We start from the raw sequence: 15,675 nt of genomic DNA, 5'->3' as shown, positions 1-15,675 counted from the left end.
GAAGAGAATTTCCTTCTTCACACTTTCCTAACCAAAGTCTTTGCCTAACTCGTATGGCGTATATCTGTATTTAAAAAAAAAAGAGAAGAAAGAAATTCTAATAATAATAATAATAATAATAATAATATCAGTTTTTGTTAGTGCATTTTTACTCGAAATAAATAAATAAAAGAAATATAATGGACTACGTCAATATTTGATAACTAGCGTATATTCTATATGCTTTGAATGCGAATAAATCCGTCAGAAATATTTCATTCTTTATCGATCTTTTGATATTCTATTTTTTTTTCTCGGATTTCAATGTATGCACGTGATGTAGATATATTGATAAAACATGGAAGAGAAAGAGAAAATAGGATTGCATATATCGACTAAAATGGCCAAGTGACGTAACAACGAACTAACGATGAGATCGTGGTAGCAAGGAGTTTTCGTAAAGCGTGGATTTACGTGTTATTGTCAAGTCCGTATTCAAAGGACAGAAACTGCGAGAGACAGGTCCACCTGAAATCCACGACAAAAGGTCTACCAACACCGTGATGATGTTGATATGACAAATTCTGGAGATATGAATCGGTTAAATGGGAGAAGGCTGACATAGAGAAGGGCACAATTGATAGTACGAGTGTCTAACATAATAGAAGTAATTAGTCCATCGATTCTCTCCGTTTACCGTAACGTCGTCGGTCCTTTTCTATGATATAATCTAACCATAGAATTGAAATTATATTGTTAAATAATATGAATGATAATATATAATACATATAAATAATGAAATAATTTATATATCGTTTAAATGTATAATAAATTTATTAATTTCGGAATAAAAATTATAATATACGTAAATTTCATTTATGTTTTCTTATTAAATACTTTTTATATGTATTCTTCGAGTATATTTATATTTATATTATATTCAACATCTATCGTTATTCTCGCTTGTAAACAAGTCTCCTTTGTTTACTCTCACACGGGCGTTACGATACATTGTCGCGTGAGTCAGTCTTTGCCTAACCGCTGGAGCATGAGGTAAATAATAGAGGTCTTCGCTCTTATCGGTATATTCAGCGTTAATTATTCTCTCTCCCTTTTCCCTTCTCTCTCTCTCTCTCTCTCTCTCTCTCTCTCTCTTTATTATAATACAATCCTTAAAAAATAAAATGTTAATTAGACAAAAGTAAAATCGTTGCTAAAGTTTATTGATATCTTTCTATGGTGATTTTCAATTGATATAATTTTATTTCGATGCAAATAGAATCTTTCACGAATGAAATAACCAGCCATACGAAATCGATTTGATTTTCTTGATAATTTAATAGAAAAATTGAAATAGGACCGAGCATGAAATTTTCATAGGATCATTTTTGGACGATCGATTGACTTTAATATTCTTTTAATTTTCTTCTATTATTTTTAGGATCCATTTGAAATCAACGGAACATACTTTCTTATAATAAGCCGACTAGAAGATTCGAAAGACGTTATGGCAACGTACCAAATGTAAGTACACTTTTATACGATTTTATTTCTCGATACGAAAAAGAAGAAGAAAAAGAAGGAGAAAAGTATCTTAAACTTGTGATGAATGCAACTAATATATGACTCATCATATCATTTAATTAATTTTACTATTTATTCATACATTTTAGATCCTAAAATAAATTAAAAAAATTAATCGTCCTTATTTTGGTTATCGCTTATAATCTTTCGAGTATTTTATCGAAACGATATTCGTTAAAGTTCTATAAATCAAATATAATTACGTGCATACTGTTCGTCTTATGAATTGACATTTCTTTATTGACGTTTCAGTCGAAACGTGGCCGACGAGTATCTATAGGCTAGAGTGTACAGAAGAAGAGGGAGCTTCGTAAAATTTTAGTGACACTATAAAAACGAATGCTTTCTCACAAATCCGTATTCTGTATCTTTCCGTTCGAAAGATTATCAGCAAAGTTATACAGTCTACTCTTTTTAACTTTTTTCTTCATCATAAAATTCTTTCAAAAGATATATATTCTACAGCGAAAAATAAACGATGAAATATTCCCTTCCCAACAAAATTTCATCATTAATATAACATTTTAGATATATTACGAATGCAATTTTTTTTTAATATCATTCATTTTTTAATAAAGGATATATCAGCTGATAGATTTGATATTGAAAGATTTTTCTCCAAGAAGATCCATGATCTTGGTTGGAGAAAAATCTTTTGAAATTTCATACAACTTCATAATAAAATTAATCGTTCTAACGAAAAATACACAGAGTAATATAATGAAAGTAAAGAACTAAGGAATCCTTTTATCGAGAGAAATTTAATAATAATTCGAGAAAACACGTGTTGATCTGAAGGAAAATAGATATTCCATTGAAATCAATAAAATAATCGCGATAAATCGTAAACGTATCAATGAATCGAAGCGAAAAAGATAGAATAAAGGAAAGAATAGAACCGGGTAATTTTCGATTAGAGTCTTTTGTCAAAGAAAAACTAACTTCTGTGTGTTTGTGTGTGTGTGTGTATATGTGTATATATATATATATATATATATATATATATAAAGATACATATATATAAAAAAAATATATATACAGTGTCTCAAGTTTTACGAACTAGAGTTGAGCTTTTACTTATGTATTAGTTCATCAAGGAAACTGCTATTGGCGTGGCGAAACCACCTGCGCTCCTCTCGTTTTGCTCGTGACTAACCTTTCAAGTATTTATTGGAAAGACTAGTTCGCAAAGAAATAGAGCGTTACATGCATCAATGATAGCAACGATAATACGTTTTTTTATGTGATATTTTTATCTACGAGAAATTTCGATTCTCATTTGTGTCAATTTCATATGAAATTTATGTCACCTTGTAAACGTTAACTATATATATATCCATACATACATAAGTATTTAAATAGATACATATAATACATTACAATTCATACGTACAAATATATATTTCATATATACTTTCGATAGTTAGGAAACAAGTTAAAGTAAAATTTGAGTATTTTATCACGATCAATATAACGGAGAGTCCGGTACGTTTTACGAACAGAAAAGAAAATCGAAATTATATGTCGAAGCGAGAAATTCTTTTCCCTTGCATTTCCACTAAGAGAGGTTAAAGAAAAAAGAAAGGAAGGAATAAAATGTAAGATTGTTCGCACTACGAAATTGTTTTCTATTCTTATACAGTCGACATTGAGTAAAAAGGGTCGAAGTAACGAATATTCAAACGTACATTCATTTTAGTGAAGAACGAATTGAATAAGAACCATAAATTACGTATTCGTAATTAATGATCATCTCGAAACGTCCGTTCTATTATCAAGTACGATTCGAAATATTGCCAAAGAGAGAGAGAGAGAGAGAGAGAGAGAGAGAGATCGAGAAAGAGAAGACAAGATGAGTTAGAGGGAAAAGGGAGATAATGGATTAAGGTAGATGAGATACATTAACGAGAGTTATATTATCGGTTCGTGTTGCCCTTAAGCACGCGTGATCGTGTAACATGGCAGCTTAATCGAAATGCCTCTTCTAACAGCAGCCACGCAAACGTTGAGCTTAAGGCTTTTAAAAGCTCCGTTGCAATATTTAGGAGGGCTCTGCGAGTGGGATTATTGCATTTTTAAAGAGGAGCCGTAGAGAAGGACGCTCTTTCTTAGATTTCCGAGGATGTTATGGGAGATAAAAACAGAAAGAAATATCTAGGTTCTCGTATAACTTCAAAAAGGAATGGCAATCGTCCTTTTTCAGAATGAGTAAAGCAAGATATTCGAAGGATCTACCTTTGACTTTCCTCTGTACTTTTATAATCATGATCTTCATCGATCAAGACAAAGCTTTGACGTCAAGGATAAAATTTTAATAAATTTTGTATCGATACGAGTTTGATGAAACGAGAAGAAATCTTACAAGAGTTTAATTGTTTCCAATCGTATGGCTCGTCAGAGACGCCAGTTGGAACATCGTAAACAGTTCAAACGTGAAATAGAAAAAGAGAGAAAAGAATGAGAATCGGAAAAGGATAGACTATAGAAAAATACGCAGCAATATATTTACGTTAGACCGTATCCTCGCGTGTTTTCACGAATTATAGTCAAAGAGAAACGTATTTATGTAATTCGATTTGTGTAATTTTCTAGGTAATCCAAGTTGGAATAAGATTCATTCTTCGACTCGTATTCTTTCTCCCTTTTTTATTTCTTTTTCTCTTTTTATTTTTATTTTTTTTTTTGCTATTTTTCAAAAGTAAATGCGAAAGATGAACGCATGATTACGATAGTTTAATAATTGAATGTAGACAAGGATGTTGGATGACAAGTTGATAGTAATTAGCAACCCCACACAAGGATCCACACGTTAGAGTCGAAGACAATTCTTGCTGAAGCTCGACGTACTAATTAATAGTGATATCTAGTCGGAGAGCATGGAGACTAGAAGCTGGTTACCTCAGCGATAAGGACAGAGAATCTTTCCTTTGAACAAAGCCAGAGGTTCGTCTCCAACTAGAAGGACTTTAGACTGTGAAAGTTGCGAGCTAGCATAAAGTGCACGCTCAGCTGTAACTAATGTAAGATAAAGTTATAATGACAATAGATATATTCAGTTAAGAAGAACGATAATCTCTTCCAAACAATTCGACAAGGTCCTTTCGTCTTGATTTATTCATTCATACGTATGAAGGAATGGGCAAAGATAATACCTTATCATCCATTCATCTCAACGATTTAATTTCAAATTAGCAACTGCTTTAACAAAGATTATTTGTAAAATACATATACAAATGTACATAGTCTTTCACGAATTCTATCCTCTTCAGATATCAAATTCTCCATTTTTTGACGTCCCGCATAAAAGAAAAATGATGCAAGTGGTTCGCTTTAAAAATTCTCCTAAACTTTGTCCACGATTCTAAGAGAAGTATCGATTCATATGCCGAGGCATCGCTATCAATCTTCTCGGCAGCTCGGATGAGATTCCAATTCGTAGAGCGAGTCTGTGCGTCTAGTATGTTCTATCGAAAAAGAGATATAGAATTCCTTTTCCTTCGAGCTTTCAAGGGGAATTCGCAGAGACACGCTTTAAGAATCTTTCCAATATCTCGCGCCTTGCCGAGAAGAAGAAAGTCTTTAAATTTAAAAACACCATGGAGTCCCGTAAATTGAAAATCAAATTGTATCGCGTGCATAGACGAAAAAAATTCACCTTTCACTTTTTTCCTCTCCTCTCTTTCTCTTTTTTTCTTTTTCTCCTTTTTTCTTTTTTTCTTTCATTCAAAGTTCATTAAAATAAATCGTCCTCGTAAGGGGTTTATAAACGTCTGATAAAACCGAATCGCCTTACGTTTTATTTGTAATTTATGAATACATTCACACTTAATGGAATTTACTTGTACAATATCTGGTTTAATAACGACAGCATAACATCGTGGTGTACGCAAGTTCTGCGGTAATCCGCAGGGCGGATAATTTGCCGGCGCATAATCGAGGCTTTACTGCATTGCGGTCGAAACGCTCTGGACGTTCTTTCGGAAGAGTTCCGACGAGAAATCAAAACAGAACGTAGTTGTCCGTCGTTGGACTTGTTCCACTGGAACGTTTCCCTTTAATTTGTTTTTTTTTCTAGGAAAATTCTTTCAAGAAAAAGTAAAGAAAAAGTAAAGAGAAAGAGAGAGAGAGAGAGAGAGAGAGAAAAGTAGAAAAAAAGAGAGAGAGAAGCAGTAAGATTCGAAGTGGCTTTTAACGCAATCTTTGTTCACGACAGGAATCTAGTGCACCTCCATGTTAAATGTCAACAGGAGGGCGGATCTATCAGAGTGTAATGACGTATAACTAACACGCGGATGATGGTATAATCCGATATACATATTTCATCGTTCTTTTAAAGTCAGAGACATTTATAAGCTTGATTTCATCTCGATGAAAAATGACCACATTGAAAATCTTTGGTCTAATTATTCCGTTGAAGATTTAAGATAAGGTTTGAAAAGAATTGAGAGAAGAAAGAATAAAACGAACGAGAAGAAAGAATAGGAACTTTTTTACAATTAGTGATCTGTTCTTTTGATTCGAAAGCAAAGCTAATGTCCGTTGATCGTAAGGGTGGTACCGACAACCTATTCCTCTTCTACCATCGAGTGATACGAGTCTGCTTGGCAAGGCTTTTCATCTCTCTTCTTCTCTTCTTCTCTCTCTCTCTCTCTCTCTCTCTCTCTCTATCTATCTCTATCTCCCTCCCTCTCTCTCTCTCTCTCTCTCTCTCTCTCTCTCTCTCTCTCTCTCTATTTCTCTTGACATTCCCTCGAAACTTCTCTGGGTAGCTCATGAATTTCAGACACACTCGTAACCGACCTCCGCCCACTTCTCGTCGCGTTAAACTGCGTCACATACACTAACACACGAACTCTGTTCCCTCGTTCGATCTCTCTTGCCACGTGTACGCTAGCATTTACGCAGGTTGCACATGATTGCATGGACTCGCCTACCTGTGAAGTCTTTACTCTATATGTCGAATAATTTCCTCTAGGTCGACAGGAAAGGAAGGTGAATACGAGAACGATCATTGGGACGGACACTTGGAAACCTTCTCTATACATTGAAACGATTTCGATTAGTTACATATATATTTATTCATTATATAAATACATTTCAGTTGAAATTAAAATATAAACTTCATAGAAAATGATTATCTTCTAGAAAATGATTATCTTCTTGAAAATGATTATCTTCTAGAAAATGATTATCTTCTAGAAACTGAGATAAAGTGATTATGTAAATTATAAGGAATTGATTGTATCGATGAATTTTACATTATTTATGTTACTTGTTTTATCTTATCTCTTTAAAGAAATAAAAAAATTATTCTTATTAAAACTATTAATTAAAACTGTTTTCTACTAATCAGTATATTGTTAAAAATTGCCAAAAATTTACAAGATCAATAATCCAATATATTTTTGGAAAAGTGTAAGATAAAGAAAGGATCGGACAATTAATTATAAGAGAACATAATAAATTATCTCGTTTTCATATTCGAAGAGATATATCATCGCTTGCTTTATATTCTGATTCAGTTACGTCGTATATATCACCCTTAAGAAGATATCTTCGATACAGAGAATATTGTAGAGAGCATTTCAGTTCATTCTCTCGATTCGTTTAGCTCCTTTAGAACTCCTCTTAGCATGCCATTCAGAAATGTGCAATTCTCTTGGTTCGATATCAACATCACGAGAGCCCGCTAGCTACCTCTTTATTTATTCAGAGTCAAGATATTCTCACCTTCAGATTCGCCAATTCTTCCAATATATTTTTGAAATGAAAAACGAGGCTTAAAAGACAAGAATAATCATAAAAAAAAAACAAACAAACAAAAATACATAATAGTAAACTTAAAAAGAAATTACGCTAATGTTGTAAGAATTCCTCGAACAACGATAAGGAAATACTCATTTTTCATCGATCATCATCGTACGATTGAGCAATAATGCTATAATGCATATTCTAATGAAATGAAATTCCATTCGAATGCATACACACACCACTTTAAGGCGGTCAAAGTACATCGTCCAACTGCAAGAACATGACGGAAAGTTTTCCTTTCACTTACTCGAAGACTTTAAATAAGAAGTGGAAAGGATTCGTTGGAGTGATCTAACGGTCGAGAAAGCAAACGCGTCTTTTTTCGCTAACTTTATCGTTCACTCCTGGAATTTTATTCTTCCTTTCTTCTCGGATTCATCAAACGATGTCTCTTTGAAAGTCAGACTGACTTTTAAAACCTGTTTTCAATCTTGCTCGTGCCAACATTAATGCCTCGTCAGTACCAGGAGACCCTCATTTGCGATCAGTTTAGCGTAACGAATGATCGCTCTGCGATCGAGTTCCTCCCTTTTACGATTGTAATCGTTTCGTGATACTATAGTTCTTCGACGTATTTACGTTCGTTCGTACCAGCAAATTATTCAGTCGTAATCGAGATTCAAAACGTTTCACATATTGCTCGCTTTGAGTTAATCGAGCTATCAAGAAAAAATGCACGAAGTTCGGAAACCAAGAGTATGGTGTCATACCGAACAATATGCTTTTTCGTACGATGGTCCTATTACAACATCAACGAGTTCGGCTTCACCGTTTGAAACGATCCAGTTGAAGAAACGGGACTCTATATTGGATACTTCGAAGATGCTAACTGTTGCAAAATATCCCAGGTACACCTTATTGTTTATTTAAATATTTCGAACATTCATTAAGAAAAATTAGATGATTCGAAAACGTTCGATAATCGACTCTCATTGATACACGATCTTTACAATCTGCGGTAGCATAACGTCACGTAATCATGAACACAATAATACGATTGCCAATTATCTGGACATTCGGTAGACCAACGTTTAACGAGACACTTTAACAATACGTTCTGCCAATCGCGTATATGCCGTTCGTTAATTAACGATTTAATTTCATTAACTCAACTACAAGGCTTTGCTCTCTTTACGCGCAGTTTAATTCGTTACCGAGATCATACGATCAAGAGCTAGATTTTCAAAGATTCCGATGATACAATGCTACCTTCGAATAAATATGAGATCATAATATATTATCAATTAAATCAATTATATCATGTTTAATGTTATACTAATCTATTCACATGTGAAATGTTCTTTACAATGAGATAATTATAAATTACTTTTAAGATAACTTTTAATTACTTTTTATTATAGATAACTTTTAAGTAATATAATACAATCATCTTATAATATAATATAATATAATACAATTATACATATATGTAGATTGTAATATATAGATCTTATCTATTCTGTTATGGAAAGGAAAAAATTTCTTTTACTAGTTAGTACGCTGTCAGAAGTCGGTATATAGGTGTGTGTGTGTGTGTATATGTGTGTAGATGAATATAAGTACGTATTTAAGAGTTATCTATATAAATAATTAATTATATCTATATATAAAGATTTAAAGATTCTTTGAAAATTTTACGAATTATATAGATACGTGGATATAGATAACACATTTGAAATTTGGTAGGATCAAGAAGATAAAAGATCGGTGTAAAGATAGGAGAAGGTAAAGCCGACCTTTTGGAAGGTCTAAAATGCATTAGAAGGCGAGTCGCGTCTATGCCTCGGCGTTTACGCTGAATTTCTCGTTCACATTGAAAAAAAGAAAAAAGCTAGTTGGGCCAAGAAATTCGTAGCACGGCATCGGCGGCTCGCCCTGGAACGTGCACGTGTGCGCCATTTCTTTCTGGGTCGTATTTTATCGTTAGTATAAGGAATCTATACCTTTGAAAGACTAAGAAGATGCAGGTGTGAGAAAACGTACGCGAGTAAACGTACGCGAGTAAACGTAAGCGTTCGCATCGAGGGCGAAGCTAGCTAGATCGAACGCGAGCTAGACCATGATGAGTCTGCATGCTTTTAAAATTCGACGGAAACTCTAACTCGTAACTGTCTGTTCAAAATGACAAATCGTTACCTTGTCTTCTTCGTATCGTCAATTAATCTCTAGAAGACTTTATTTTCTGTAATTACTTCCTTTTTCTCTGCATACTTATAATTAAACGGAACGTATCAGAAATGATCGAGTATAATAAATAAAGAAATAAGGATAATGACTTTTTTTTATTCTTCCATTTGTGGCATCATTTTCGAGAAAAATATTTATTTTATATAAAAATTTAATCATTTATAACATCGTCTTAAATTATTAATGTTGTTTTCGTTCATAGCTTTTCCTTTTTTCAATTCACTCATCGAATACTGTCGTATAAACAAGTAAAAATTTTATTACAACAAAATGTATATTTCATTCATCACAAAGTGATAAAATTAGTGGAGAAAAAGTTTAATCTCAAAATATCCTTTTTACAATAAATTATAATAATATTAGCAGTGTTTGTATATATGTATATATAAGAAATATTTTTTTAGAATCGGTTACAATTCATTCTTTCCCCTTTTTTTAATCGTCTTCACTCTTATCAAACTAGTGTTTACTTGAAATACGTGTGAATGAGAGAGGAAACGCAAATTTTGAATGGAAATGAAAATGGTCAGATGCTTTCATCGAAACGCCAATAAATTCCACGGATGGATGCCAACTAGGTCGTAGTATCAAAAGCAGCCACGATCGTTCCGCGCGACGTGACAAATCTCTCTCTCTCTCTCTCTCTCTCTCTCTCTCTCTCCCTCTCTCTCTCTCTCCCTCTCTCTCTCTCTCCCTCTCTCTCTTACTGATTATCCATCTTATCCCGATTTTTATTCGAATAGAGAAAGACATCGAAGTAGAAAAAATAAAATGGAAAGTAGTAGTCAAAAGTCAAGTTTTTCTTGTGCCTCTCACAGGTTAGTCTGTCAAAGAGCAGAAGGAAATTTGGTCCACAGCAAGTAAGCTCTGTTTGGTAGTCGGACGATCCGAAAGAGGGTTTACATTGATCAGCAAATTCCATCGGTTCTGTCATTAAATATTTACTACAAATAGAATCCTTAAGTAAAGCCGCAAAGTCCAGGGATCCTTCTCCTTTTGCTTTTTTTTTTTTCACTTCTCTATGTTTCATGTCTACGTTTCGTGTCTACTTTCTCAGTGATAAAATTTGCACCGACTTTGTTCCTCGAATGAACAGATACGTACCTACGTATTCTTGTGAATCGATTTTTCTGTGAAATGCAGGACGATCGTAAATGTAGAAAACTCTCTTCACTTCCACACCCTATCAATTCGTATAGGATTACAAATCCGACTTGAATCAGATCTCTTTTTTCTTTGTTCGTACATAGACGGAAAGACAGTAAAAATTAGTATAAATTGAACGTTGTTATCAATCGACACTATTAATTTCAATCGAAGTTGTTCTCTCGTCGGAGTTAATTTCGAAAATTCCTTCAAGCTTCAGACTATTTTTCTTTTCTATCGTTTTATCCTTCTCGATTCCGTATATTTATCCAGTTACGCTGGTGATCGAGCTGTTCGCTCGATTTGTCAAGATTACATGAAATCGAGCCAATTCCTTTTTCTTTGTTTTTTACGAATCTACAAAAAGTTGCGAGTTACTAACGAAAGCGAGCTTTCGTAGACTTTTATAAGTAGTTTAAATCGTACGAGAGAGAAAGAGAAAGAGAAAAAGAGAGAGAGAGAGAGAGAGAGAGAGAAAGAGAGAGAATCTTCCAGCATTTACATAATTGTGCGTACAAATTCCAAACTTTACTAGGAGGATTTGCCTCGCGGGTAGAAACCGCGCGAAGAGCTTCGCGGAAAGCGCCAAGCTGTATGAGACGTCGCGTCGTCGTGTTGCATCGAGTTGTTCGAAGGAGAAGCACAGAGGAAGAAGTTGGTTCCCTTCCTTTTACCTCCTCTTCTTCCCTATCGTACAGACTTGGGATCGCGTGCTCGATGAATTATTTATGCGAAAACGCGTCCTTTTAAAAGCCGTCGTAATTTCCTCACGATTTCCGTCGTCTCTTCTTCTTGCCTCTTATCTTCTCCTTCTTCACAGTTGATTCCTTTCTTTAAACTCAACAGAACTCATTCGTCGTCTAAAAGTCGACATCTTTTCTTCGAGAAATTTATCAAAAGGATTCTTCAAACAATTGTTCTTAGTTGTCATTCTCATGAATTTTACGCGTAATAATTTATCAAAAATATTAAACAAATTTTTTTTTTTTATTTACATTTGAACTTTTTAAATTTTCGCCAAGTTTCACTTATCGTTTTATTTATTTTATTTATTTTTTGGTAATCGTGATCAAATAGATATTTTATTTTTATTGTGAAAGCTTTCTTTTTTTACTTTACTTTTCATTAATTACTTATGTACGTGGAAAATCGAAGGAGAAAGAGTAGAAAAAAAAATCGTACTGTCGATTCCCGATCGACTCTCTCTATCTTTTGCTTTTCTTTTCTTTTCTTTTCTTTTTTCTACGAATCGATTTTCTTATTGCTCTCGTGTTTTTCGTTAACCGAAAGGTCAAGCGACGCTCTTGGGATTTTCGAGAGAAGAATGCAAGTACCCGTCGGCGAAATACGATAAATTCCCTAAGAGTACCTTCGAAACGACCAAACGATCGTAGAAAATTCACCCCTTTGATCGTTTTCACGAACGTATATACAATTGCTAATCAAGGATGATACTTAATTCGCACAATAATTTGGAATTAGTAATTGAACGTTCAGAATTAGATTTGTTACGTAGAATTCAGCTCGTTATATCATTTATCTATTATATCATATCCGTATGAATCATTCCAGGCGAGAGCATTGTCATGTTATTGATATTATTATTATTATTATTATTATTATTATTATTATTATTATTATTATTATTATTATTATTATTATTAATATTATTATTAGTATTAGTATTATTATTATTATTGTTGTTGTTATCAGACGTCTTGGTGCATATATATATATATATATATATATATACACAGTTTTCTGAACGTTTAATATTAATACGCAATTTGGTCCGTTGTCTCGCAAACTATAGATATGATATATGTACGGGTGAACACGCGTGTATTTCGGTATCTATCTAATATTTATGCGAGCATCGCGAGAGGATACAAATGACGATAACGTGCTTCTATTTCGTTCTGTTCTCTGCCAGTATACGTAGTTCTCGGTGTCCTTGCGGTCGAAAGTTTTCCAACTGCTTTCAGCAGCAACATTTCTGGAAAGTTAGTCGAAACGTTCACGGCTTGATCAAAGTAGACCTTCATGCACCGTTGTTGTATCTTTTACACATTGTCAATGAGATTCTACAGATATATTTTTAATCCTACCAACGAAAAGCATATCTGGATTGTTTTCTTTACTTTAGATGAATTTCTTAGTTAAAATGTTTATCAAAAATTTATGGCAAAATGAAAAGATTTAAAATGAAAGGCAAGGTAATTGGATGAATCGATTAATGTATTTAAATGAAGTAAAAGTAATTAAAAACTTACATTAGAAATAATTAAATGAATGTAATCACAAGTGATATATAATATAAATGATCTCATGTGTATATTTAAAATTGAGAATTTGTAGCGTGTCACTTGTACTTCTAAAAATAATTAAATTCTACTAATTATACGATAAATTTAAAAGTATTGTTTGTTTCAATAATTAGATTACTTTCAACGATTTAATTATTTCAAATTTGTTTTCATCTTCATAAAATTTTCTAGATTAAATATTCATTTTAAGGGACATTATTTATTCAATGGAAAAAAATTCATTAAATCGAGATACCTCAGGAGGAAAGTCCAGAGAACGTGTTCTTACAGTTACTTGTCTGTATTATAAAACACACATGTGTATCGGAGGGTCCAAAATTATCATAGCGCGAACAGCCACGAGAAAGTCTTTGAACTTTCGTATTACCATTTTGAGTGGTTTCACGTGTCTGCCAGCCAGTTCTGCTTCTCCGCATAGCACACGACGTTTCGCAAGTAGCGGCAACATACGTACACACATACATATATACATACATACATACATACATACATACATATCTACCAAGCAACCAAGCAACCTACATACGTATCTACCTAGATGAGTCTCCATGCGGAGACAAACTTTCGTGTTAAGGGCAATCTCGCAAAACGTTGAATTAAAATTTCGCCGCGTTTGACCACGAGCCATGAGCTCGATTTGCATGAACGAGACTAGTATAACATTTGGATTCCTCGAGTAATATGTTTTCTCGTTATTATATACATGCGGTCGACAAAGGAGTAACATTTCTGAAAGAAAATGTCATTTAAGAACAAAAAAAGGTAGTTTAGATCGTGCGATTTGAACAATACTAAGGTGTGGTGAAGAGGAAAATGTAGAAGAAGAACGGGATACGCTTATAGCACGATCGCAGAGCATCTTTCGTATTCCATGAGTATCCCATGGCAGGAGCAAGTTTAAGGTAACTGAGACCTTAGAGAGAAAAAGAAAGAGAAAGAGAGAGAGAGAGAGAGAGAGAAGAGAGTTGGCATGTCGTAACAATATATGTATATTCTTGTTGCAGGGCAACGGAAGTACGCATAAATATACATTTTTATGATGGATATACTTGCTAGAGAAATACCGTATATATATATATGTGTGTGTGTGTGTGTGTCTGTGTGTATATGTATATATGTATGTACATACATACATATCGTTTCGGGATGAAGATTGTAAAGGTGAGGAGTGGAAGAGTAAGATGGGTGGGAGGGAGGAAGGGAAGAAAGGAAGGAAGGAAGGAAAGAAGCCTTCAGGTATAACTCGTCTTGCTTTCGCTCGTTTCGCGTTCGTGTTCGCTCGCGCCTCGCATAACCAAGTCTCGTAAAAGGATCTCGAAACGCATCTCGTCTTGCTTCGTTTCTTTTACATCTTCGCTCACATCCGTCGCATCTTTCATCTTCCTTTGCTTCTTCTTCTTTTTCTACTTCCATACCTCCCTTGGATGTTTCCCTATCGATCATGATACCATAAACCGGTGCTCTTTGACCGGAAATACTGAATCTACATCCTTGTGCTCTTGCACGTTCTACCTCTGAGAGTTACTTTATATCTCCTTATACAAGGATCGGAAATCATCGCCTTCTCTCGATCGCTGAACGTGAAGAAATTTATGCGGGTTACCGAAATATCAAAGTTTTCACAAGGATAGAATATGTCATTAGGAAGTGATAAATATAAAGAAATAATAATTTGTTTAAATACAATTCAATGATTTTTGACTATTTATAATAACATATGTACAAAGTGAACCAAAACGTTCCGCCCAGATTTTAATATTTTGTAAGAAATTTAATTGTGAACAAAAGATTTTCTATAAACAGGAATTAATGCTTTCTTACTCTTAAAAAATTTTTAAAGTTTTCATTATTTTTATTAATTTTTTAATTTTTATTAATATCAAAGAAAGTATGCTTTTTTAACAAAAAGTACTCAAGTAAAAGTTGGAAAGTTAAATTATTTTTGTAAGGAAATCAAAATAATTATAGTAGTATTCTCATAGTTTATGTTTGAAATGTATAAAAAAGTATTTTTTTAGCTATCGATGGTAGTTTTCTAAAAATTTTTCTTCATTTATATTGTTATGGCCGTAACTAATAATAACCAACAAACAAGATAAACATTAGTTATTTTAGTAAAAAAATTATATACATATTGTAGACAACAATAATATGTTGTTTCATACTTTTATTTAATGAAAAATGATAAAGAATCAGATGGTTATTAAATTCAATAAAAAATTGACTTTCATAAAAATGTACATTTTACTGTTTGTTCATTGAACATATCCAAGAGAATTGCAAATCTGTCGACGTTGTCTCAGATGTAATTAATCCTAATTGCATGAAACTGGGCTAAGTATAGATATTCTCATCGTCCTCCTACGTTCTACCCCTTATAGTAACTAAGGACGTCATAATGCACACACTGTTCTTACTACCATCGCACCTAATTATTGCATATTCCCCAAATGAAGGTAATCTTAGCTTTCTGTGATATCTAACTGAACGGCAGCCCTTCCCATTAGGTTGAAATAATTACACGAAATGCCGCAGACTGATAACTAAAGAGAAAGCACTTTATAGTGAAGGGATACAGCCATATCGCGTTTCGATCATTTTCACTCTTATTTACTTTGAAGTTAATTGCTAAAAATATCGT

General features: G+C 33.4%; 1 protein-coding gene across 2 annotated transcripts in view; it reads left to right on the top strand.

The window, feature by feature from the left end:
- Positions 1-15,675, top strand: part of LOC124422180 (protein NDRG3) — a 65,030-nt gene that overhangs the window by 21,364 nt on the left and 27,991 nt on the right. Inside the window, exons 1-2 of one of the 2 annotated variants that reach the window (XM_046958296.1) lie at positions 1,022-1,032; positions 1,421-1,503. In XM_046958296.1, the coding sequence (XP_046814252.1) occupies positions 1,487-1,503 (17 nt within the window). In that variant the 5' untranslated portion in view covers positions 1,022-1,032; positions 1,421-1,486. Of the gene's footprint in view, positions 1-1,021; positions 1,033-1,420; positions 1,504-15,675 lie in introns of those variants that run through there. The other variant, XM_046958292.1, reaches the window with a different exon arrangement.

This window comes from Vespa crabro, chromosome 2, assembly GCF_910589235.1.
Source record: "Vespa crabro chromosome 2, iyVesCrab1.2, whole genome shotgun sequence".
Taxonomy (NCBI): Eukaryota; Metazoa; Arthropoda; class Insecta; order Hymenoptera; family Vespidae; genus Vespa; species Vespa crabro.
Note: the sequence above shows the minus strand (reverse complement) of the source record. Positions and strands in the feature narration are given on the sequence as shown.